General features: G+C 48.4%; 1 protein-coding gene across 2 annotated transcripts in view; it reads left to right on the forward strand.

Moving 5' to 3' along the window:
- The first annotated feature begins 5,217 nt into the window (after nucleotides 1-5,217).
- Nucleotides 5,218-23,779, forward strand: part of ADAMTSL3 (ADAMTS like 3) — a 349,633-nt gene continuing 331,071 nt past the window's right edge. Inside the window, exons 1-2 of one of the 2 annotated variants that reach the window (XM_029066196.2) lie at nucleotides 5,218-5,401; nucleotides 9,839-9,943. In XM_029066196.2, the coding sequence (XP_028922029.1) occupies nucleotides 9,869-9,943 (75 nt within the window). In that variant the 5' untranslated portion in view covers nucleotides 5,218-5,401; nucleotides 9,839-9,868. The remainder of the gene's footprint in view (nucleotides 5,402-9,838; nucleotides 9,944-23,779) is intronic. The other variant, XM_029066195.2, reaches the window with a different exon arrangement.

Below are 23,779 nucleotides of genomic sequence, written 5' to 3' on the forward strand. Positions count from 1 at the left end.
TGACAGGAGTAGTAGATATTGTTATATTGTTATATTTACTCTCCCAAGAGCTTAGTAGAGTGCTCTGCGCACTGTAAGCGCTCAATAAATACAGTGAATGAATGAATGAATGAATGAATGACAGGAGTGGTAGAAATAGTAGCAGTAGTTGTAGCACTGGTGGTTGAAGTAACAGTAGTGGTGGTAGTTGTGGTGAGCGAAAGTGACTCTATTTTCTATTATTTGACCCTGGAGCAACAAGGCAAAAGTGACTCCATCTTGAATTATTTGACTCCCTGAGCAACAAGGCCAAAGGATGATTTAGAGGAGAAACTGTATTGGGCAAGTCACTTAACTTCTCTCTGTCTCAGTTCCCTCATCTGTAAAATGGGGATGAAGACTGTGAGCCTCATGTGGGACAACCTAATTACCCTGTATACCCCAGCGCTTAGAACAGTGCTCTGCACATAGTAAGTGCTTAATAAATACCAACATTATTATTATTATTATCTCTCTGAGGAGTTTTGAGGATAGGAACTGAATTGTCTTGCTGGGGCTTATGGAGAGGCTAAATTGCTCTGCCGGGCAAGAAAAGAACTGCCGGATGGGGCTATGCCCACGGAAGGGATAAACCCCGGTGGGGGAAAGGGGTTGCCTTCTTTCCTGGTTTATCCCGTAATGAGCTAACAAGCGGAAGACAACGGTCAATCCCGAACAGCCCCCTTGCTACAATCCCCTGAGAACAGTGGATAAAAGGAGGAAGGAACTGACCTTCTTTTCCTGGTTTGCCCGGCACGGAACCACCTAAGCCATGCTCTGAGACACCTATAGATGCCGCAGCCCAGTACCTAAGATTTGAACCAGGATGACGACGAGCTGCGGGCGGCCCAACTCCTTGAAGGTATCATCTTCACCAAGACTTGGGCCAAACCAGTTGGATTGGTAACTATAGGTGCTGTGCTTCGTCTGTGTGTGTGTGTGTGTGTGTAAGTGAGCGTGCATATGCGTCTAACCATGGTTTTAGTTTAAAATAAAGCTTTCCACTGTAACAGTGGTGTTTGATTTTACTTTTTGACATGTCATTTGAGCGCCCGAATTAATAAGGGAGTCAAATCCCTGGTTAAGGGCTCGTAGGTCAAGCGCCTGATATTGTGGGGGAGCCATTCCCAGGCAGGGCTCAAGACAAAAGTAGTAGTGGTATATTGTTATCTTGTACTCTCCCAAGAGCTCAGTTCAGTGCTGTACCCAGTAGAAGCGGCATGATTTAGTGGATGGAGCATGGGATTGGGAGTTAGAAGGGCATGGGTTCTAATCCTAGCTCCACCACTTGTCCCCTGGGTGACCTTGGGAAAGTCACTTCACTTTTCTGGGCTTCAGTTACCCCATCCGTAAAATGGAGATTAACACTGTGAGCTCTGTGTGGGACAGGGATTCAAGCAAACCCAGTTTGCTTGTATCCATCCCAAGACTTAGTACAGTGCCTGGCACATAGTAAGTGCTTAACAAATACCACAAATTATTATTATTATTACAGGAAGTGCTCAATAGATGTGATTGAATGAATAGCAGTCATAGTAGAATTAGATGCAATATGGTAGAAATAGCAGTAGTGGAAGAAGAAATGGCATTAATTGGGGTAATACAAAGTAGAAGCAGCCTGGTGTAGTGGATAGAGCAAGGGCCTGAAAGCCAGAAGGATATGGGTTCTAATTCTGGCTCTGCCACCTGTCTGCTGTGTGACCTTGGGCAAGTCACTTCACTTCTCTGGGCCTCAGTACTGTAAAATGGGGATTGAGCCTATGAGCCCCATGTGGGGTAGGGACTCTGTCCAACCTGATTTGCTTGTAATTCCCCCAGCACATAGTCAGTGCTTAACAAATGCCATCATTATTATTATTATTAATAGTAGTAGTAGTAGTAGCAGTGACGGAAGAAGTAGTAGTGAGAAACAGTGTGGCCTAGTAGATAGAGCAGGAGCATGGACATCAGAAGGACCTGGGCTCTAATCCTGGCTCTGCCACTTGCCTGCTGTGTGACCTTGGTCAAGACACTCAACTTCTCTGTGCCTCAGTTTCCTCACATGGTAAAGTGGAGATTTAATACCTGTTCTCCCTCTCCTTTAGACTGTGAGCCCTGTGTGGAATAGGGACTGTAGTAGCTACGTGGATTGTATCAACCTTAGCACTTAGCTCAATGCTTGGCACATAGTCAGCACTTAACAAATACTACAATTACTTTTGTTATTCAAACGGTCTGCCTAGGAAGCTTTCTAGGGGATAGATCCCTGAGCAGAAGCCCTTGGACAGTCTTGGAGGGGCTGGGGAGGTGGGTGCCAACTCCATCACAGAGACCCCTGGAGGCAGTGCTGGGTGGGATTGGGTCTGAACACGAAGGTCTTCTTTCAATCATATTTATTAAGCACTTACTGTGTGCAGAGCACTGTACAGTACAGCAATAAAGAGTGACAATCTCTGCCCACAAGGAGCTCACAGTCTAGAGTGGCAGGGAGACAGACATCAATACAGATAAACAGACAATAGTATAAATAAAGTACCACTATTTCATTTAGACAGCAAAGGTGACTTTTGGGGGCGTCTAGCAATTGGTCCAGCCATAGCAGCAGCAGTAGGGCTTTGAAGATATTTGGGTGAGGAAAGAACAGAGATCAGCAGCAGACAGTGAAGCGGCTTGGTCTTTTTCGAGGGTGATTAATATGGCACTGGGGGGCGGGGGGGGGCTGAGACAGGTTGTGGGAATATTAGCACTCACTCTAGGTCTGAGCCAAGCCCTGAAGGGTGTCCGGAGTGCTTCGCTGGAGCTTGAGAAGAGCTCGAGGCCTCTAAGACCACTGGAGATTCTTGGAAGAATCGGTCCCTCGAAAGCCAGACGGTAAAGGGATGGTAACACGCCCCATGACTGTGGGCCTCCCATTGACTGTTTTTGTCACACACCGGCAGCATTTTCCCAGGGTAGTGGGTTTAGGGCAAAGGGCAGCTCTGTGTGGGCATGTGTCTTCAGTGCGAGTGTGCATGCATGTATCAGGCCTCATTGCCTTTCCCTGTCTTTTCGACCTCCCCTCTATACTGTAACCCCGTTGTGGACAGGGAGTGTGTCAGGCCTTCCCAGACTAAGCCCCAGTTTTCCTCAGCTCCCCCTCTCTTCAGCATCACCACACTGTCTCCCTTTGCTCTCCACCCCCCAGCCCCAGCACTTATGTATATATAATAATAATAATAATAATAATGTTGGTATTTGTTAAGCGCTTACTATGTGCCGAGCACTGTTCTAAGCGCTGGGGTAGACATAGGGGAATCAGGTTGTCCCACGTGGGGCTCACAGTCTTAATCCCCATTTTACAGATGAGGGAACTGAGGCCCAGAGAAGTTAAGTGACTTGCCCACAGTCACACAGCTGACAAGTGGCAGAGCTGGGATATATGCATACTTATATAATTCTATTTATACTGATGCCTGTTTACTGTATTGATGTCTATCTCCCACCCCTCTGGACTGTGAGCCCTTTGTGGGCAGGGATTGTCTCTATTGCTGTATGCACTTTCCAAGTGCTTAGTCCAGTGCTCTGCACCCAGTAAGCGCTCAATAAATATGAATGAATGAATTTGTGGGCAGGGATTGTCTCTATTACTGTACTGTACTTTCCAAGTGCTTAGTCCAGTGCTCTGCCCACAGTAAGAGCTCAGTAAATACGGTTGAATGAATGAATCCTCAAAAACCTCCAGTGGTTGTCCATCAACCTTCGTATCAAGCAGAAAGTCCTCATCCTTGGCTTCAAAGTTCTCCATCACCTTGCTCCCTCCTACCTCACCTCCCTTCTCTCCTTCTCCAGCCCAGCCCAGACACTCCGCTCCTCTGTCACTCACCTCCTCACTGGGCCTCGTTCTCTCCCGTCCCGCCGTCGACCCCCGGCCCGTGTCCTATCGCTGACCTGGAACGCCCTCCCTCCTCACGTCCACCAAACTAACTCTCTTCCCCTCTTCAAAGCCCTACTTAGAGTTCATCTCTTCCAGGAGGCCTTCCCAGACTGAGCCCTCCCTTTCCCTCTGCTCCTCCTCCCCATTCCCTGCCTCCCTCCCTCTGCTCTACCCCTTTCCCCTCCCCACCGCACTTGTGTATATTTGTATATATTATTACTCTATTTTATTAATGCTTTGCATACGTTTATGATTCTATTTATTTTGATGGTATTGATGCCTGATTACTTGTTTTGTTTCGCTGCCTGTCTCCCCCTTCTAGACCGTGAGCCGGTTGTTGGGCAGGGATGGTCTCTCTCAGTTGCCTAATTGTACATTCCAAGCGCTTAGTCCAGTGCTCTGCCCGCAGTAAGCGCTCAATAAATACGTCTGAGTGAATGCTACCCTGTCGTGTTGTACACTCCCAAGTGTTTAGTACAGTGTCCCGCACACAGTAAGCGCTCGATCAGTGCGATGGATGGATGGATTGAGTGAGTGATTGTAAGGAGCTGTCGGTAGAGGGCGGCCGGATGCCGGCGGGCGGCCAGGTGGGCACGGGTGCTGGACGCTTGGTTGGGCAGAGAGGGTGACCGTGCCCACCTGGGACCTGGGCGAACAGGACTTCCTCGGGTGGGGACGGGACGGGACCCTGATCTCTGGGCTCCGGGGAAAGCCGCTGGCAAGACAATTCGGACCTTGAGGCCCAGCCCGTGGCCGGTCCTGTGTCCGGTAGCGGGCTGCCCAGGAGACGGAGGAGCGGGGGATGCCCCGGGAGAGCGCGCACGCCCCCCGCCCTAATCCGGGGCTCCTCCTACATTTCCCCTCCCCATCACTCTCCAGTTTCTCCCTCCCCTTCCCCTTTAGTCCCGCCTTCCAGCAGATTCCCCCCCCCCCATCCGTCCCCCCTCCTCGCCCCCAGTCCCTTCCCCCCACCCAATCCCCGGCTCCCCCCATAACCCCCTTCCCCAACCTCCCCTCCAGATCCCCTCCCCCAATCCGCCCCCCACCCTTGTCCCCCAGCCCCTCCCTCCCAAATCCTGGGCATCCCCTACATTCCCTCCCCTTCAGTCCCACCCCTCCAGATCCCCCCCTCCCCTCGCCAAATCCCCCCGCCCCTCCTTTCCCCTCCTTTCCCCTCCCTTCCCCTCCCCTCCCCTCCCCTCCCCTCCAGCCTGGCCCGGGCGGGGCGAGCCGCGGGCCTCCGTCTCCGCCCCCGGGCCGGGCCGGGCCGTGCCGGGCCAGGAGCGAGCGGAGCCGGGCGAGGGAGCGGCGGCGGGGACGGGCACCTGCTCCCGGGGGAGGGCGCGGCCGCCGAGCCGGGACGCAGCTCTGCGGGCCTCCGGGCTGGACCGGCCTCTCAGCTGGGCCTCGGGAGTGTGCCAACCAGGGGGCCCACCTGGGTCTCTGGCTCCGTGCGTCCCTCTGTGGGCATCGGGATCTCAGCTGCTCAGCGTGAGTGTGCCGAGGAGGATGCGTGCCTGGGTGGGCATCTGGATCTAAGCTGGCCAGAGGGAGTGTGTCAATCGGAGTGTCCACGTGTGTCTCTGTGCGTCCCTCCGTGGGCATCTGCGGGCGGGTGCCGAGGGGCATCGGGATCTCAGATGGTCAGCGTGAGTGTGCCAAAGAGGATGGCCACCTGTGTGTTTCTCCGCGTGCCCGGGTGGGCACCTGCATCTAAGCTGGCCAGTGGGAGTGTGCCAGAGTGTCCACGTGTGTGTGTGTGTGTCTGTATCTCTGCGGGCCTATATGTGCATCTGCGGGTCTGTGTTGGGGGGCGGGGGGAGGATTTGTATCTGAACTGGTCAGCGTGAGTGTGCTGATGAGGATGTCAACGTGTGTGTGTGTGCCTATGTGTGCATCTGCGGAGCAGTGGGGAGAGATTTGTATCTAAACTAGTCAGCATGAGTGTGCTGATGAGGATGTCAACGTGTCTGTGTGTGCCTATGTGTGCATCTGCGGATCAGTTGTGGGGAGATTTGTATCTAAACTGGTCAGCATGAGTGTGCTGATGAGGATGTCAACGTGTGTGTGTGTGTGTGTGTGTGCCTATGTATGCATCTGTGGATCAGTGGCAGGAGGGATTTGTATCTAAACTGGTCAGCTTGAGGGTGTCGATGAGGATGTCATCGTGTCTGTGTGTGTGCATCTGTGCATGCCTATTTGTGCATCTGTGGGTCAGTGTCGGGGGATTTGTATCCCAGCTTGTCAGAGTGAGTGTGTCGATGAGGATGTGTCAATAAGTGGCTGGGTAAGCCACTTCTTCTCTGTGCCTCAATCACCTCGTCTGTAAAATGGGGATTAAAAGTGTGAGCCCGACGTGGGACATCCTAATTACCCTGTATCTACCCCAATACTTAGAAGGGTGTTTGGCACATAATAAGCATTTAGCAAATACCATAATTATTATCTTGTCAACCTATGTGTGTGTGTATCTGCGTGCCTATGTGTGCATCTACAGGGCAATGTCTGGGTGGGGGATTTGTATCTAAGCTTGTTGGTGTGAGTGTGTTCATGAGGATGTCAACGTGTGTGTGCCTTTATGTGCATCTGTGGGTCAGGATCTGGGGGCATTTGTATTTAAGCTTGTCGGCAAAGCTTAATTGGAGTGATTGTATGTGTGTAACTGTGGGGGCCAGTTTGGTACTCAGTATAGGTGTAGCAGTAGGCATCGCTGTGTAAACTGGGAGGTCTTTTGCCCAGTTTTACATCGGACGTGTGATTCTCAGCTGGTCTGTCCTTGGAGGAGTTGGGAAGAATGTTCAGCTGAGACGCATCGGTGATCTTGAGTACCATCAATGGCCAGTTAGAGTATAAGTGGTCATCTGTGAGGAGCTGTGTGTGCCAAGGAGTATATCTGTCTGCTGTACATGTACATGTGTTGGAGCTTGTGCTTGGCAGTGAGTGTGTGTATCTGTGAGTGCCTATTTGTGCATCTGTGGGTCATTGTTGGGCAGATTTGTATCTAAGCTTGTCAGTGTGAGTGTGTTAATAAGGATGTCAGTGTGTGTTTGTGAGTGTGTGCCTATGTGTGCATCTGCGGGTCAGTGTTGGGGGGATTTGTAATTAAGCTTGTCGGCATGAGTGTGTCAGTGAGAATGTCAATATGTGTATTCATTCACTCAATAGTATTTGTTGAGTGCTTACTATGTGCAGAGCACTGTACTAAGCGCTTGGACTAAACAGTTCGGCAACAGATAGAGACAATCCTGCCCAATAACGGGGTCACAGTCTAAATGGGGGGACAGAGAGCAGAGCAAAACAGAACAAAACAAAAAGACAACATTATCAAGATAAGTAGAATCAAGGGGATGTACATCTCATTAACAAAATAAATAGGGTAATAAATAATATATACAATTGAGCACAGTGCTGAGGGGAAGGGGGAGGAGCAGAGGGTGGGAGAGAGGAGGAGCAGAGGAAAAGGGGGCTCAGTTGAGGGGAAGGGAAGGGGGAGGAGCAGAGCATGGGGTGGAGGGGGAGCAGAGGGAAAGGGGGGCTCAGCCTGGGAAGGCTTCTTGGAAGAGGTGAGCTCTCAGTAGGGATTTGAAGAGGGGAAGAAAGTTAGTTGTATGTAACTGTGGGGGCCAGTGTGATAGTCCATGTATTTGTAGCAGTGGGCATCTGTGTGTAAACTGGGAGGTCTTTTGCCCAATTTTACACCAGACCTACGATTTTCAGCTCATCTGTCTGTGGTGGGGATGGGAGGGATGTTCAGCTGAGTTGCGTTTGGAGATCTTGAGTACCATCGATGTCCAGTTAAAATATAAGTGGTCATCTGTGAGGAGCTGTGAGTGCCGAGGAGTATATCGGCCTGCTGTACATGCACTGGAGTGTGTGCTTGGCAATGAGTGTGTGTATCTGTGTGTACCTATATGTACATCTGTGGGTCAGTGTCAGGGGATTTGTATGTAAGCTTGTCAGCATGTGTGTCAATAAAGATGTCTCTGTGTGTGTATGCCTATGTGTGTATCTGCATGTCAGTTTCCGGGGGTTTTACATCTAAGCATGTCAGTGTGAGTGTGTCAACGAGGATGTCAAAGTATGTGTGTGTTTGTGTGTGTGTATGTGTGCATGCCTATGTGTGTATCTTTGGTTCAGTGTCGGGGGGGATTTTTATCTAAACTTGTGGCCGTGAGTGTGTCAGTGAGAATGTAAACATATATGTGTAACTGTGGGGGCCAGTGTGGTACTCCATGTGTGAGTAGCAGTGGGCATCGTTGTGTAAACTGGGAGGTCTTTTGCCCAATTTTACATCAGACATATGATTTTCAGCTGGTCTGTCCTTGGAGGGGCTGGGAGTGATGTTCGGCTGAGACACGTCCAGTGATCTTGAGTACCATCAGTGGCCAGTGAGAGTATAAGTGGTCGTTTGTGAGGAGCTGTGTGTGCTGAGGAGTCTGTCTGCTGTACATGTTTTGGAGTGTGTGCTTGTCAATGAGTATGTGTGTGTGTATCTGTGAGTAACTGTGTATGCATGAGTGGGTCAGTGCCGGTGGGATTTGTATCTAAACTTCTCAGCATGAGTGTGTCAATAAGGATGTCAACGTGTGTATGACTATGTGCATCTGTGGGTCAGTTTCCAAGGGGTTTTGTGTCTAAGCTTGTCGGTGTGAATGTGTCAACGAGGATGTCAAAGTGTGTATGTGTGTGTGTGTGCCTTGGTGTGCATCTGCGGGTCAGTGTTGGGGGGGGATTTGTATCTAAATTGGGAGGTCTTTCACCCATTTTACACCAGACGTATGATTTTCAGCTGATCTGTCCTTGGTGGGGCTGGGAGGGATGTCTAGCCTGGACATCCCCGGGGCTGGACCAGATGGGGTGGGCCTGGTATGTGAGGCGCTGGGATGTGGCCAGCGGTGATGGCCCGCACACTTCGCCTCTCTGGTGCTAGCCTTCTCACTGGGTCTCCATCTCGCCTGTCCCGCCGTCGACCCCTGGCCCACCTCCTACTTCTGGCTTGGAACACCCTCCCTACTCAAATTTGCCAGACAATTACTCCCCCCTCTGCTTCAGAACCTTACTGAAGGCATATCTCCTCCAAGAAGCCTTCCCAGACTAAGCCCCTTTTTTCCTCATCTCCCACTGAATTCTGCATCTCCCTGACTTGATCCCTTTGCTCTTCCCCCTTCTTCCCGCCCCACAGCATTTACGTATATATCTGTAATTTTATTTATTTATATTGATGTCTCTTTGTATTGATGTCTGTCCCCCCACCTCAGACTGTGAGCTTGGTGTGGGAAGGGATTGTCACTCTTTATTGCTGTATTGTAGTTTCCCAAGCACTTAGTACAGTTCTCTGCACACAGAAAGTGCTTAATAAATAAGATTGAATGAATGAATGGGCCCCGGGGTGTTGGAGGAGAGAAGGCCGGGAGCGTCCTCCAGGCAGGGGTGGGATCACAACAGTCCTGATGGTGGGTGGGTCTGGTCTGGTCTCGTCGGGTCCAGGGCACCCCAACACTCCTCACCTGGGGCGGGGAGTCACTAACCACGTCAGAGTTAGGTCTGGTTCAGTCTGACCCGGGCGGCACCCCTCCCTGCATCCCCCAACCCCAGGACCAGACCCCTTGGACGGGATGGCCGGGCCTCCCGAAGCTATCCCTATTGCACACGTGCCACCCTGCCACCCCTTCAGCCCTCAAATGTGCACAAGCATTGCCCGCACATGCCCCAGTGTGGGTATCCCAACCTGCCAGCTGGCCAGCTCCTGGACTCCTTTCGCTCCCAGAAGATCTCTGGGGGGTGCCCAGCCAGCTCCCTTGTCCCTCTTTTCTAGCATCCCCTCGCTGCTCCGTTGAAGCTGTCCCAGGGGCATTTAGCCCCACCCGGGTCAAGGCTGGGCCCTTCAGGACCCTGTGGCTAACCTCCTCTCCCTTCCTCCCCTTCCAGGCCAAGAGCAAGACTGCTGGGTGAGACTCCATGGCTATCCTTCAGGAAAGGCCCCTGTGCTGGCTGCAGACCTGGTTTGCTCTGGTCATCTGCCCCGGCCTGCAGGTAGGTGCCCTAGGGCAGGGGACACCCCTCGCTCTCCTTGCAACTCCCATCTCTGCCCCAATAGGTTGAATCTTGAGCCCTGAAACTGAGATCCATCCCCACTAATGTTCACTGCCTGGGGCACTGGAGGACGAGTTTTCTCCCCCCATCCTAAACCATGCCATGCCTTTCCAAAAATGAAAGTCTGCACACTGCCTATATCCCTGCCACTGTTTTGGCACCAACCACGTTGACATCCTTTCTTGGAGGGGCAATGCCTTCATACTGAGAGGAGGGGACTGGGTTTCAGAAAGACCTGTGTTCTAATCCTGGATTCTTCCCTTGTCTGCTGTGTGACCTTGGGTGAGTCACTTCACTCCTCTGTGCTTCAGTTCCCTCATTTGGAAAATGGGGATTGAGATTGTGAGCCCCACATGGGACAGGAACTGTGTCCTACCCAATTTGCTTGTATCCACCCCAGCCCTTAGTACAGTGCCTGGCACATAGTAAGCACTTAACAAATGCCATTATTATTTTTGTATTACTAAAGATAGGGTTGGAGTGGGCTCTCTTGAGTACTTGTTGAACAAAGGCACCTAGGACTTGGGAATGGGGAAGTGGCTCTGTCCTTACGACCCAACTTTCCATTTTGCATGTGGGTCCTAGATGGGAACAGGGATTTGGGAGTGCTTGTAGACATTGAGGGGCCAGATCAGGAGGGCGTCACTTTGGATCTTTTCTGTTTTGATGGGAACTCTCAGTTCTTGTGAGAAACCTGGGACGAGTGAGGTTTGCAGTTTGCCTCAAATAGCTCTGGGCGGTGGGGAGCTCTCATTCCGTGGATGACCCATGACCCATCCCATCCCTAGCTGGGTGAGATCAGAGTTGGACACCCTCTACCCATAAGATTCCTATGAAGTCTGAGTTTCCAGGCTAGCCCTCTCAAGGTGGTAGGGAGAGAGAGGACTTCCAGGTCTGGGCTTCTGGTTTCGGGCAATAACCAGAGAGAGTGCACAGTCGAGCATGGTGGTGGTTCAGAATTTGAAAGCACCCAACCTCCCTCCATCTCCTTCCACTCCCTCTGTCCCACTCTGTCCCTCTCCAGTCCCCCCTCCCCATTTTCCATCCCTCTCCACCCTCCTCCATCCCCCTCCCCCACCCACCTTCCTTTTGCCTCCTTTACCCCCTCTACCCTTTTATCCCCTTTTACCCCCCCAACCCCATTTCACCCTCCTGGGCCTCAAACTCCTTCCAATGAGTGCCATAGCTCAGAAGCAGCACCTGTGTTGACAGAGAACTGAGAGAGACACAGGGGCTTTGGAGGAAGGAGAGGAATGGGGAGAATCAGGGATCCCCTGGTGAGTTGCCCTAGGTTGGGGCAGATTTCCTGTTGATGGTGTTACATACCCAGTGAAGCTTCCAAAGGGATTTGTGAGTCTACGGCTATGGAATCCCCAAATATGGAGGCCAAGAGTCCCAAGTTTGAGGATGGGTGTGGGTGTGCTTTCTGACAACATCAGGAGTTCTCCCTTCTGGTTTCTGGGACTGTTATTCCATCTGTAGGATTTGGAAGAGGCAGAACCAAACTGCATGAGGGGCTGCAAATCTCCGTCTCGAGGGTCCCCAACGGAGGGTGCGGGAGGGAGTGTAGCTGGGTGGGTGCATGAGCGTGGACACCTCTGGTGCGATGGGTCCCTCACTGGTTTTTAGAACAGTGCTTGGCACATAGCAAGTGCTTAAAAAATACCATTATGATTATTTTAAATTCCAACCGCACCCAGGGATAGAATCCACCATCAGGAGTGTCATCTTCAAATGGAAAGGAGGGGTGTGTGTTTAGGACACCCCTGGTGTGATGGGTCCTTTTCAGCTGCAGCTGCACCGAGGGGTGGAATCCACCATCAGGGCTGTTGTCTTCAAATGAGAAGGATATGTCTTTCGGGGTATTGATTGATGGATTGATTTGGGAACTGTGTCAGGTGTGCTGAGTTCCAAGCTTTCCGAAGCACTTAGCTGCCTGTTTAGATACTGCATTCATTCACTTGTATTTATTGGGCGCTTATTGTGTGCAGAGCACTGTACTAAGCACTTGAGAGAGGACAATACAATAGAGATGGTAGACATGATCCCTGCCCCTGAGGAACCCACATTCTAGAGGGAGAGACAAACATTAAAATAAAGTACAGCTGGGGAAGGTGCTTAATATTTATTATTACTACTACTAACACTATGCTATTTTTTTCTAAGTGTTTAATACAGTGCACTGCCCACAGTAGGTATTCAATAAATACTAATGATTGATTGATTGGCTAAGTTACGCTCCATGCCCTAGGAGGCCATTGCTGAAGCAGGAGGCAGAAAGTCTGCTCGTTATTTCCGATTTCGGATTCCAAATCAGAGAGAGGCGGACTTCCCCCTGCCACCCTCCCACAGTCATCCCCACCTAGGCCAGCGCATGTAGCCATAAAAATCCCTCGTGGCTCCTGTCTGCAGAAAAAGACTTCTTGTAAATGTCTAGTAAGTGTCTGCCTAGGAGATTGAAGAGGATGGGCCCGGTTGGGGTGGTGAGATCTTGATGTCCCTCTACTCCCTGAGCTTTGGGAATGCAGAGAGAGTCCTCGATTTGATTTGTTATTAAAGAATGGAGTCCAGTATTGGCATTTCCTCCACTCTCCACTTATGATTTGGCCTCTCATAGCTTGTCACATTTGGGTTTTTGACACACATGGAACCCATCAGTAAGTCATTATGAGCAGATTTCTACAGCCTCCATAGTTGGTCACCTTGGGGTGTTCATGGCTCTGGCTGTCTCCCAAGGTTTTTCATGATCGGCTTCCCCTGCAGCGGTCAGCTTGAACAGCGAGAACTTATTATTGTTATTATTATTAATAATAATAATATATTTATTTACTATATGATAAGCACTGTTCTAAGCACTGGGGTTAATCAAGCTGGACACAGTCCAGTGCTCACAGTCTAAGTAGGAGGGAGAACAGGTATTGAGTCCCATTTTATGGTTGAAGAAACTGAGGCCCAGAGAAGTGAAGTGACTTGCCCAAGATCACACAGCAGGCTAGTGGCAGAGCCAGGATTAGAACCCAGATCCTCTGACTACCAGGCCCTTGTTCTTTCCACTAGGCCACACTACTCGCTCTGGTATCATGAGGTCACGGTCTTTTTCTTTTCACTGACAGGAGCTCTTTATTGTGGTTAGCTGCGTGTGGCCAACTTCTTCTGTTCCACTGCTTCCCCGTTCAAGGTCCAGACCACCTCATATGCTTTCAGCTGGGGATGACTGGAGCTTCCAAACTGGATGGACCATCCCTGGAGTCCAGCACAGTCTGGCAAGACTCAGATACCATAGGGAGCCGGGGTGTGATACTGATCATCATTGAAACACCTTCCCCACCCCCCGCCACACACCCACACACACACACGCCTCAACTCATCTTTGTCCCTAGGTAATTCTGAAACCTGCTCTTGTTTTTAGATCCTGGTGGCAGGCAATCTTGACCTTGAGGTTTTTGGGAGTTAATATGGATGAGTGGTTTCTGTGTCAGGGTTTGACCTTACGACCTCCCTGTTTCCAGGGTGATGTCTGGGCTGGGGTTAGAGATGCTGAGGTCACCCAACTGTTGTAGCCCAGGATTTAGGAGGCTCCTACAATTCATCCCACATCAATCAGTGGGATTTCCTGAGACCGCGCTCTATGCAGAGCACTGTACTAGAGTTAATAGTCCCAATCCCTGCCCTCAAGCAGACTAGCTTACAGTTTACTGACAGGCACTAAAATAGATTGCAGGTAAGGGAAGCAACTGAATATAAAGCTATGGCTTAGTGAAAGAGCACAGGCTTGGTTGTGGGTTCTAATCCCAGCTTTGCCACTTGTCAGTTTTGTGACTTTGGGCAAATCACTTCTCTGTGCCTCAGTTATCTCCGCTGTAAAATGGGGATTAAGATGGTGAGCCCCACATGGGACAGCCTGATCACCTTGTGTCTACTTCAGCGCTTAGAACAGTGCTTGGCACATGCTAAGTGCTTAACAAATACCATCATCGTTATTATTATTATTATTATTACATTGTAGCAACAAGTTTCCTGCCTGCAAGTAGTTCACAGTGTAGAGGGACTATTTCATTATGTGGTTTCTCTGTGAGTTGGCAGGCATGGAGAAAATGTGATTTGAAGCATGCACATTAGGTGAGTCTCTAACATGGCTTCTCCTGGGCCATTCCCACCCAACCAGCTCCAGGTCCTGCCTGAGGTGGGGGGAGACAGGAGGTGTGGTCGGCAAAAAGAGCACGGGCTTTGGAGTCAGGGCTCATGAGTTCGAATCCCAGCTCTGCCACTTGTCAGCTGTGTGACTGTGGGCAAGTCACTTAACTTCTCTGTGCCTCAGTTCCCTCATCTGTAAAATGGGGATTAAGACTGTGAGCCCCACGTGGGACGACCTGATTCCCCTGTGTCTACCCCAGCGCTTAGAACAGTGCTCTGCACATAGTAAGCGCTTAACAAATACCAACATTATTATTATTATTAAATGAATGCCAAGCCTGCTTTCCCCAGAAAAGAATCATTCCTCCCCGATCACAGGTGGAACAGCATTGCCTGGATGAGGTGGGTGTGGAGGAGGCCAGGTTGGGCCTCAGAAGGGGAGCAGTACAGAGCTGGCATCTAGGAGGCAAGCCTGGAGAACTGACCAAAGAAGCGGCAAGGGCCTCATCTCTCTGCCCCATCAGGCTGGCCGACTCTGCTTGGGCCCAAGCAGACCAGGCTGGGGAATAGGCTGGGGAAATAATTGTTGCCTTTCCAAGCAGGGGGTTCATATCTTTTGGACCGGGCATGTGTAACAGCGGTGGTTCCCATCCCAGGAGGGTTGTTTGAACGAACAATATTAATTAGAAATTAGACAGAACTACAGGAGCTTGCATAAGCTCTCATTCGTGTTACGCCAGAGTTGTCCATTCATCAATTTAAACGTGGAGCAAATACTTCAAGCTGGATTATGTTTTCCAGATCCTCTTAAGTGCCGCTTGTTTCTTTTCCAGCTGAAAGCTTACACTTCTCCCTGCTGCAGTTTTGAAGCCACATCTCTGTCCAAGAAACTTTCCTCTGAAGCTGGGGTAGAGAGGTCAGCCACCCCCACAGAAGGCTGTGTCTCCCTACATGTCTCTGTAAATCATCAAAGCTGTTTCCCGAAGCCCCTGGGAAACTAAGCAGCTACTCCAATAAGGTCACCTGCTGTGTGCTCGACCTGGTGCATCCCTGGGTCAAATTAGTTCCCCCAAAAGGTATTCCCTTCCCCTCCTCCCATCCCCTGATTGTATTTTCCCAAATGCTTAGTAGTGATTTGCACACAGCAAGTGCTCAATAAAAATGATTGAATGAACGAATGAATGACCTCCACATTGAAACTCCACCTCTCGGAGGCTTTCCCCTCAATCAGATCCCACTTACAATAAGATCCCTTCCTCAATGAGACACCACTTCTTTGAGTCCACTGCCCCCAGCACCACACACACACTAAAACTGTCCCCACAGTGACATTCTCCAAAGATGGCCCTCAGCATGGCTTGTGGAAATTTTCTTTAACCCTATATAGTTTGGCTATGGCCAGGGGATTCTTTGCTGAGAACTTCACCTCAATGTCTCTGCTTTTGTAATGTCCCATCCAGAACTTTCTACGTGGATTTAAAGGACTGAATGTAGAAGGGCTTGGATCCTGGGGTGGGGGTTAAGTTTTGGGTGAGAAATCTTCAGGGCAATTTAGGAACTAGAAGCAGCAGAAGAAGAAGGAGGTGTTACCTCTGGGAGATTATTGCTCTGTAGATTTCCCTTAGCAGCTTTTTCTTTCCTCTTTGGTTGCTTTTAATTTTTTTTTATCCTCACCATGCAAGAACTAGCATTCTTTTCAATCTTCTCCCATGTTTTGGCATCCAGTTCATCAGAAGGAGCCTGGGACCTGGATTCAGGAGAACTGGATTTTGATTCTCTGCTCTGCCTCCTGTTTAACCTTGGGCAAATCACTCAACCTCCTTCAGCCTTGTTTTCCTCAGCTATAAAATGGATGTCAGATCCCAGCTCTCCCTACCTCTTCAACTGTGAGCTTACTGTGGGCCAGACTGTTTCTGATCTGATTATATTCTACCTACCCCAGGGCTTAACACAGATGCTTGGCTCATAGTAAGCACTGAGTAAATACGATAATTATTGCTATTAACATCACTGGCTCTAGGCAGGCTATGTTTACTCAGGAAGGCCTCTCCATTGGCACCAGGCCTTCCTTTCCCTGGCATCCTGATGGACCTCCAGGGCGTCCTTTTTTGCATCTGGGGGGATTTGCATTATTCACATCACCCTGATCTAAAAAACATGGATGACTGCATGCCTGTTAAATTCCTCCCTGGTTTCACTTTCATTTATCCAACAGTCCATATAAATGCCCCTTCAAAGAGTTACAATCAAGGGCAGATTGAATAGTTATTGTAGTATTTGTTAATGCTGACTATGTGCCAAACACTGTACTAATTGCTGGTTTCAGTATAATCAGATTGGAAAGGGTCCCTTTCCCACATGGGTCTTGCCAGATAAGGGAGAGGGAGAACAGGTATTTAATCCCCATTTTACAGATTAGGAAACTAAGGCCCAGAGAGGTTAAATGTGGCCCAAGGCCACTCAGCAGGCAAGGGCAGGGTCGGTGTTAGAGCCGAGGTCTCTAGACTCCCAGGCCTGTGCTCTTTCCATTGGGATTTACTACTTCTCTAAACCTTATTCTAAAGCTTTTCTTCCCCTCCTTGATTCTTGGTGGGAGGTCTGCGGTGTGAATGTTTAATAAAGCCACAGCTCTGTCTTCTGATGCAAATTTTCCACCGAATTGATTTGTAATGACTCTCCATGTCTTTCAGTAGAGCAGCTCAAGGTAGTATTACTGTAAGAATTGTTGAGTTGTACAGTACAGAATTAATAAAGGCATCACAAACACCTTTTCCCCTGCTTGGAAAGCCCTTTCCCTCACTCGGGCTGCAGTTGACATTTCAAGTAACTCAGTCCTCTTAAATTGCAGTTACTTCTTTCAAACAGCAAGCACAGCAGCTTTACTACCCTATTTGTTTCTCCTGAACTCTTTAAAAACAAACCAAAGCACCTCGAATCATTCATTCTGTGAGCATGAAAGTATGAGCGAGAAATTTTTCTTAGACTTCTGCCAGCTGTCATTAGCAGTGTGAATTTGCTAAATCTGTTTATTGTCAAGAAGTCTGTGCTGTAATAGGAATATTCCAGAATGTAATTGCCCTGGAGAGTCTGGGAGGAGTCAGTTTGGTGCTGCCTTGCTCCTCATAGGAATGAGCATTTTTATGAGAAGACAGTGTGGCACTGAATTGGGTGGAGTGGCTCACGCCCGGGAAGGTGGAGTGAGATTTCAAGTGACTTCGGCAAATGGGAAGAATGGTCTTCCTAGAGTACGGTGAAATGCAGGAGGGGCCAAAAACACCATCAAAAAGGGAAATCCATCGATGGCATTTCTTGAGCATTTACTATGCACGGAGCATTTGAGAAAGTCTGATATAATAATAATAAGGGTATTAAGTGCTTACTATATGCCAGGCACTGTACTAAGTGCAATAGAGTAGGTAGACACATTCCTTGGCCACCGAGAGCTTACAGTCTAGAGGGGGGAAGACCAGCATATGCTAGTGGCAAGAGCATGGGTTTGGGAATCTGAGGTAGTGGGTTCTAATCCCTTCTCCGCCCCTTATCTGCTGCATGACCTGGGGAAAGCCATTTAACTTCTCTGTGCCTCAGTTACCTCATCTATAAAAATGGGGATTAAGTCTGTGAGCCCCACGTGGGACAATCTGATTACCCTGGTATCTACCCCAGTGCTTAATATAGTGCTTGGCACATAGTAAACACTTAACAAATGCCATCATTATTATTATTAACTCAGCAGGAAAAGGAATTTCTACTTGGTCCCAAGGTGAATAATAATAATTGTGATTTTTGTTAAACCCTTACTATGTGCCACATTCCAGAGTAGATACAAGCTCACAGTCTGATGCAGGTATCCAATGGCCCACCCCCACTGGAAGCAGCTTTCACTCCTCGGGTGTCAAGAAGTTTTTAAGCTCTTACTAAGTGTCAAGAACTGTTCCAAGTGCTGGGGAAAATACAAGGTACCCAGCTTGGACACAGTCCCTGTTCCACATTGGGCTCACAGTATTAATCCCCATTTTACAGATGAGGTAACCGAGGCACAGAGAAGTGAAGTTTCTTGCCCCAGGTCCCAAAGCAGACAAATGGCAGAGCTGGGATCTAGAACCCAGATCCTTCTGACTCGCAGGCTTGTGCTCTATCCACTACCCACACTATTTCCCAAGCACTCTATTTATTAAGCATTTAATAAATATCATTGATTGATTGATGACAAATTGCATGAGTACAAAAGAATCCATTGAAACCGTTTCTCTTGGGGTTGTCCACTTTCCAGAGTTCTGTACACTCTCTGCCTCTCACCAGCCCTCTGACTTTTGGCTGGGTCCTGTCCAGCTATCCCAGTTGCTTGCCATGTTCTTTTTCTACCTTGGGCTATAGGTTGCCCTCCAAGCCCTCCTTACTGGGTCAACCTTCTGGGGAAGGTAACTCTTATTGGACTTGCTTGGCCACCCCAAAGTGATCAGGTGATTGTCTTACCTAAAGGTTTTAGCAGTGAGATTATGCAAATCAGGGTCTTGCTGGATCAAGCAGAAATTGGTTTGAAAGACTATCACGTGGCAGCAAAGAAGTCCCCATTGCATTATTATCAATCAATCAATGGTATTTCCTGAGCACTTACTATGTGCAGAGCTGTGTGCTAAGTGCGTGGGAGAGTATGTTACAACAGAATTAGCAGACACAGCCCCTGCCCGTAACAAGTTAAGAGTCCGGAGTGGGGGCAGACAGACAGTAATATAAATTAGTAAGTAAATTATAATATACAATTTAAAGATATGTACATAAATGCTGTGGGGCGAATATCAAAAGTGCAAAGATCTTAGATCCAAGTGCATAGATGATGCAGAAGGGAAAGTGAGCCAGGGTAAAAAAGGCTTAATCAGGGAATGACTCTTGGAAGAGATGTGGCCTTATCAAAGCTTTGAAGATGGGGAGAATGATGGTCTGGCATATAAAATAGAGGAAGGTAATTCCAGGCTAGAGGGAGGATGTGGGGAAGGGGTTGGCGGAGAGGTAGATGAGATCGGGGCAGAGTCAGTAAGCTGGAGCTTACTCAACTAGTTAATAATAATAATAATAATGTTGGTATTTGTTAAGTGCTTACTATGTGCAGAGCACTGTTCTAAGCGCTGGGGTAGACACACAGGGGAATCAGGTTGTCCCACGTGGGGCTCACAGTCTTAATCCCCATTTTGCAGATGAGGTAACTGAGGCACAGAGAAGTTAAGTGACTTGCCCACAGTCACACAGCTGACAGGTGGCAGAGCTGGGATTCGAACTCATGACCTCTGACTCCAAAGGCCGTGCTCTTTCCACTGAGCCACGCTGCTTCTCTAGATGTTAGAAGTTAGAGATGTCCTGAAGGCAGGAGGAAATGTGTGATTGCAGGGACGGTGAGAGGTCAGGACTTGAGATGTAGATTGGGGATTTATCTGTATAGAGATAGTAGTTGAAGCCATGGGAGCAAGTATAGATGGAGGATAAAAGGGGATCCTCTTGAGCCTTGAGGGACCCCCACTTTCAGAGGGAGGCAGAGTAGGAGCAAGCAAAAGAAACTGAGAAATAGCAATCAGAAGGGTAGGAGGAGAACCAAGAGAGGACAGTGGAGACCCTCCCCTTGGCTCAATTTTTTTGTCCGCTATCTTGTCGAGTGGATGCTGACCTGGTCTCTGGTGTAGGGGAAGGGGCCGGAGGGCTTGGTGTCCCTTCCTCTAGAGTGATTCTAGGTTCCTGCAGTGGGAGAGGAGTGGGGGATGGAAGAACTCCCCTTGGCTCTGTTTTTATCCCCCTGGCTTGAGGAATGGGCCCTGGGGTGGTCAGCAGACCTTCCCTCAGGCGATCCTAGGCCTCTGGGATGAGAGGAAAGGCTGGAGGGCTTGGTGTTCCTTCCTCATAGTGATCCTAGGCCCCCAAAGTGGGAGGAAGAGTAGAGAGTGGCAGAAACCCTCTGCTTGACTCAATATTTGCCCCCTGCCTTGCCCAGAGGGCATGGGCTGGTTGGTGACCTTTATGTTAGGTGCAGTCAGAGTTGTCTGTGGGGGCTGAAGTGTGGGGAGAAGGGATCAGCAAGCCTTCCTTGTGGCATAGTCCTAGCTCCCCCACCCAACACCTCAGACCTCTGGCCCTGTCGCTGCTGCTTCCCTCAGCCCTGCTGCCATTGCTGCTGTCTTAGATTTAACTCGGCTCTCGCAAAGATCCAAGTAAGAAAGTCAGCATGGAACTGGACTAATATTAATGGGAGACTGGCATGCAAGATCCCTCTGTTCTGCTCTGGACAGTACTATGTCCAGCTTAAGTCACTACACTGTACTTCAGGGAATGAGTCTACAAACTCTATTATATTGTGCTCTCCCAAGTGTTTCATACAGTGCTCTACACACAGCAAAAGCTCAGTAAAGATGATTGATTTAACAAGAATGTGGAGGCACTGGAGAGAAGTCCATGAGGGAAAGAGACTGTGTCCAACCTGATTACTTTGTATCTACCCGGCACTTAGAACAGTGCCTGGTTTATAATAAGCACTTAACAAGTACTATTATTATTATTAAGTCCAGGAAGTGTGGCAGGAGTGCCAAAAGGAAGGAAGCTAGACCTATGAAGAACAGGGCCATTGGGAGAAATACAAGGGGGAGGAGGGACTATCTTTAAGGCTGGGCGGACCTGTGTGGTTTATTCATTCAATTGTATTTATTGAGCACTTACTGTGTGCAGAACACTTTACAAGCGCTTGGGAGAGTAATGTATAACAGTAAACAAGCACATTCCTTGCCCACAGCAAGCTTACAGCCTGCCAGGCCTTTAGTGGATCCACCATACTCAGCCTAATTAAGCTCGAAATTCTCTACTATGTAAGTGCTCCCTATCTTTTTTTTAATGGCCCTTGTTAAGTGCTTACTTTGTGCCAGCAACTGTCTCATCTGTTTTGAAAAGTTCAATTTACTGGAGAATGGGAATCCCATTAGATTGGTAAAAGAGTTAAGAAGATGCACCCCACAGAGGCAGGCTGTTTCTGTAGCCAGACTGAACTGACTAATAAAGCAGCAGAGCCTAGTGGCTGCAGCATGGGTCTGGGAGTCCCATCTCTGCCTCTTGTCTGTTGTGTGACCTTGGACAAATCATTTAGCTTCTCTCTGCCTCAGTTACTTCATCTAAAAAATAGGGACGAAGACAGAGACTGAGCCCCCCTTTTCCTCTGCTCCTCCTCCCCTCCCCATTGCACCGACTCCCTCCCTCTGCTATACCCACGCCCCACAGCACCTGTATATATAAGTACATATTTACTATTTTATTTTATTAATGATGTGTATATAGCTATAATTCTATTTATGTATATTGATGTTATTGTTGCCTGTCTACTTGTTTTGCTTTGTTGTCTGTCTCCCCTCTTCTACACTGTGAACCTGTTGTTGGGTAGGGATTGTCTCTATCTGTTACCAAATTGTACTTTCCAAGAGCTTACTACAGTGCTCTGCACACAGTAAGTGCTCAATAAATGCGACTGAATGAATGAATGAAAACTAAGTACTGGGGTAGATACAAGATAATCAGGTTGGACAGACTCTGTCCCATATATGGCTCACAATCTTAATTCCCATTTTACAGATGGGGTAACTGAGGCACAGAGAAGTTAAGAGATTTGCTCAAGGTCACCCAGCAGACAAGTGGTGGAGCCTGGTTTAGAACGCAGGTCCCTCTGACACTTGGGTCCGTGCTCTATCCACTGGACCATGCTGCTTCTCTCATTGGCCACATCGTGGACACGAAAAGGCTGCCTCCTTTTCTGTTGCCCTGTTTGATGTGGGTATCACCTGTCTTTGTTTTCTCTTTTGCCTCCTCGTCTCATATTCCTCACAAAGGTTTTTTCTCTTATCTTGGTGGCAGGTTGCCATGCTGGGCTTTTGTTGGGAAATGACTCCCATTTTGGGGGGACTCAGGTAGGGACTGAGTCCTATCTGATTGGAGTATGCCCCACCCCATCAGGGGTTGGCACAGAGTGAGCACTTAACAAATACCACAGTTATTATTAAATCATTGTGGCCTTTCTGTGAAATTTCATTTTTTGCCTCTATTAAGTGACTCCTTTTTTTTACTCTTTCCCAGTCATTTCTTTCACTCCAGAAGCTGGATAGTTGTGTCATTATTTTTCCATGTTTTGAAATGTGTAAACTTTTCCAAGGAACTTATGGGTCTGATGATTTCTGGTCTTATCAGAAGAGCTGAACTCTACAACCACCCCTTGCTTCTCCTGTGGCTAATTAGTATTGCCATTTCAGCTACTTCAGAATGTTTTTAATAGGTTGGTCCTGGAGTCATATTTCAAGCAAAGCAAGCTTTGTGCAAGCTTTATTGTTCAGACTGAAATTTCAGCTTTATTAGGATTAAGTGTTTAATAGTTTAATTTGCTGCACATGTTGCAAATACAACGGCTATGAATAGATCCTCTGTGAAAATAAATAAATAATTGGGATATTTTATATAGACTTAAATTCAATATGTTGTTATCTTTAACTGAAGAAAATTAGGAAAAAGACTTTCCAGAGGGAGCCTTATGCTCGGAACTTAATTCTCTAAAATGTTTTTGACCCAGGGTTGAATTGAGATGAATTTGGAACTGGCCACATTGTGGACACAAAAATGCTGCTTCTTGTTCTGTTGTCGTGTTTGATATGTGCAGCTCCTGGCTCTGTTTTCTCTCTTGCCTCTCATTCCTTACAAAGCTTTTTCTCACAGAACTTTTTCTCTTTTCTTGGTAGCAGCATACCATGCTGGGCTATCCTCTGGAAATGACTCCCAGTTTTCAGCTGGGATGCAGCCTTGAGAGAGGCCTTGTTCTGCCACCTCCTTAAAACACTTTCTCTGTCCTCATTGCTTTCAGTTTCCCCATTTCAGCTCTCTAGCTGTTTGGATCTCCTTCAGTTGCTCATTCTTCTCGCATGTCCCAGCCAGCATAGCTTTGTCAAGGTGAGCAGGGCTTTGATTCTAGGGGACTGAATACGTACGGGAACATCATTGTTTATGATCTTGTCTTGCTGTTTGATATTGAGTTTAACCTGTAAATGACACTGATAGAACTTATTAAGGAGCTGGATATGGTCCAGGTCTTCCAGCTGTAGAGAAGATTGGACAGCACTTCAGCTCTGTAGGCCTTTAGTTTGGTCGGGTGCCTGATAGCTGTTGGACAGTCACCCAAAAGAGTTGCTGTCTTGTTAGTTCTGTTTTCTATTTCCCTGTGCATCATGGCATCATTTGTCTATGTTCTACTTAGGTAGCAGAATTCAGACCCAGCTTTTAGCTCTGTATTGCCCATAATAATTATGATTGTATCTAGGGCTTCTGTGGTTCAGGCTGATACATCACCTCAATTTTCTGTAAACTTATTGTTAGCCAGTAGGCCTTGGCTGATTTGGTGAAGCAGTTTACAGGAGATGGTGTGTCTTTCTGGTTGTGAACCTTTAGAGCACAGTCATCTGTTTACAGAAGACTGTTTCCAGCACCTCAGCGGATGTTCTTAGTGAGATGGAAGAGTTTCCCAAAGGTGAGAAAGTATATGTCGATTCGGATGTTAAAATGAATTTCTGCATTGCTGGGAAACTGTTCCATATTCTCATCATCCATTTTGGCTGAATATAGGTCTCTTACTTTACC

Source organism: Ornithorhynchus anatinus, chromosome 5 (assembly GCF_004115215.2).
Source record: "Ornithorhynchus anatinus isolate Pmale09 chromosome 5, mOrnAna1.pri.v4, whole genome shotgun sequence".
NCBI classification, from domain to species: Eukaryota; Metazoa; Chordata; class Mammalia; order Monotremata; family Ornithorhynchidae; genus Ornithorhynchus; species Ornithorhynchus anatinus.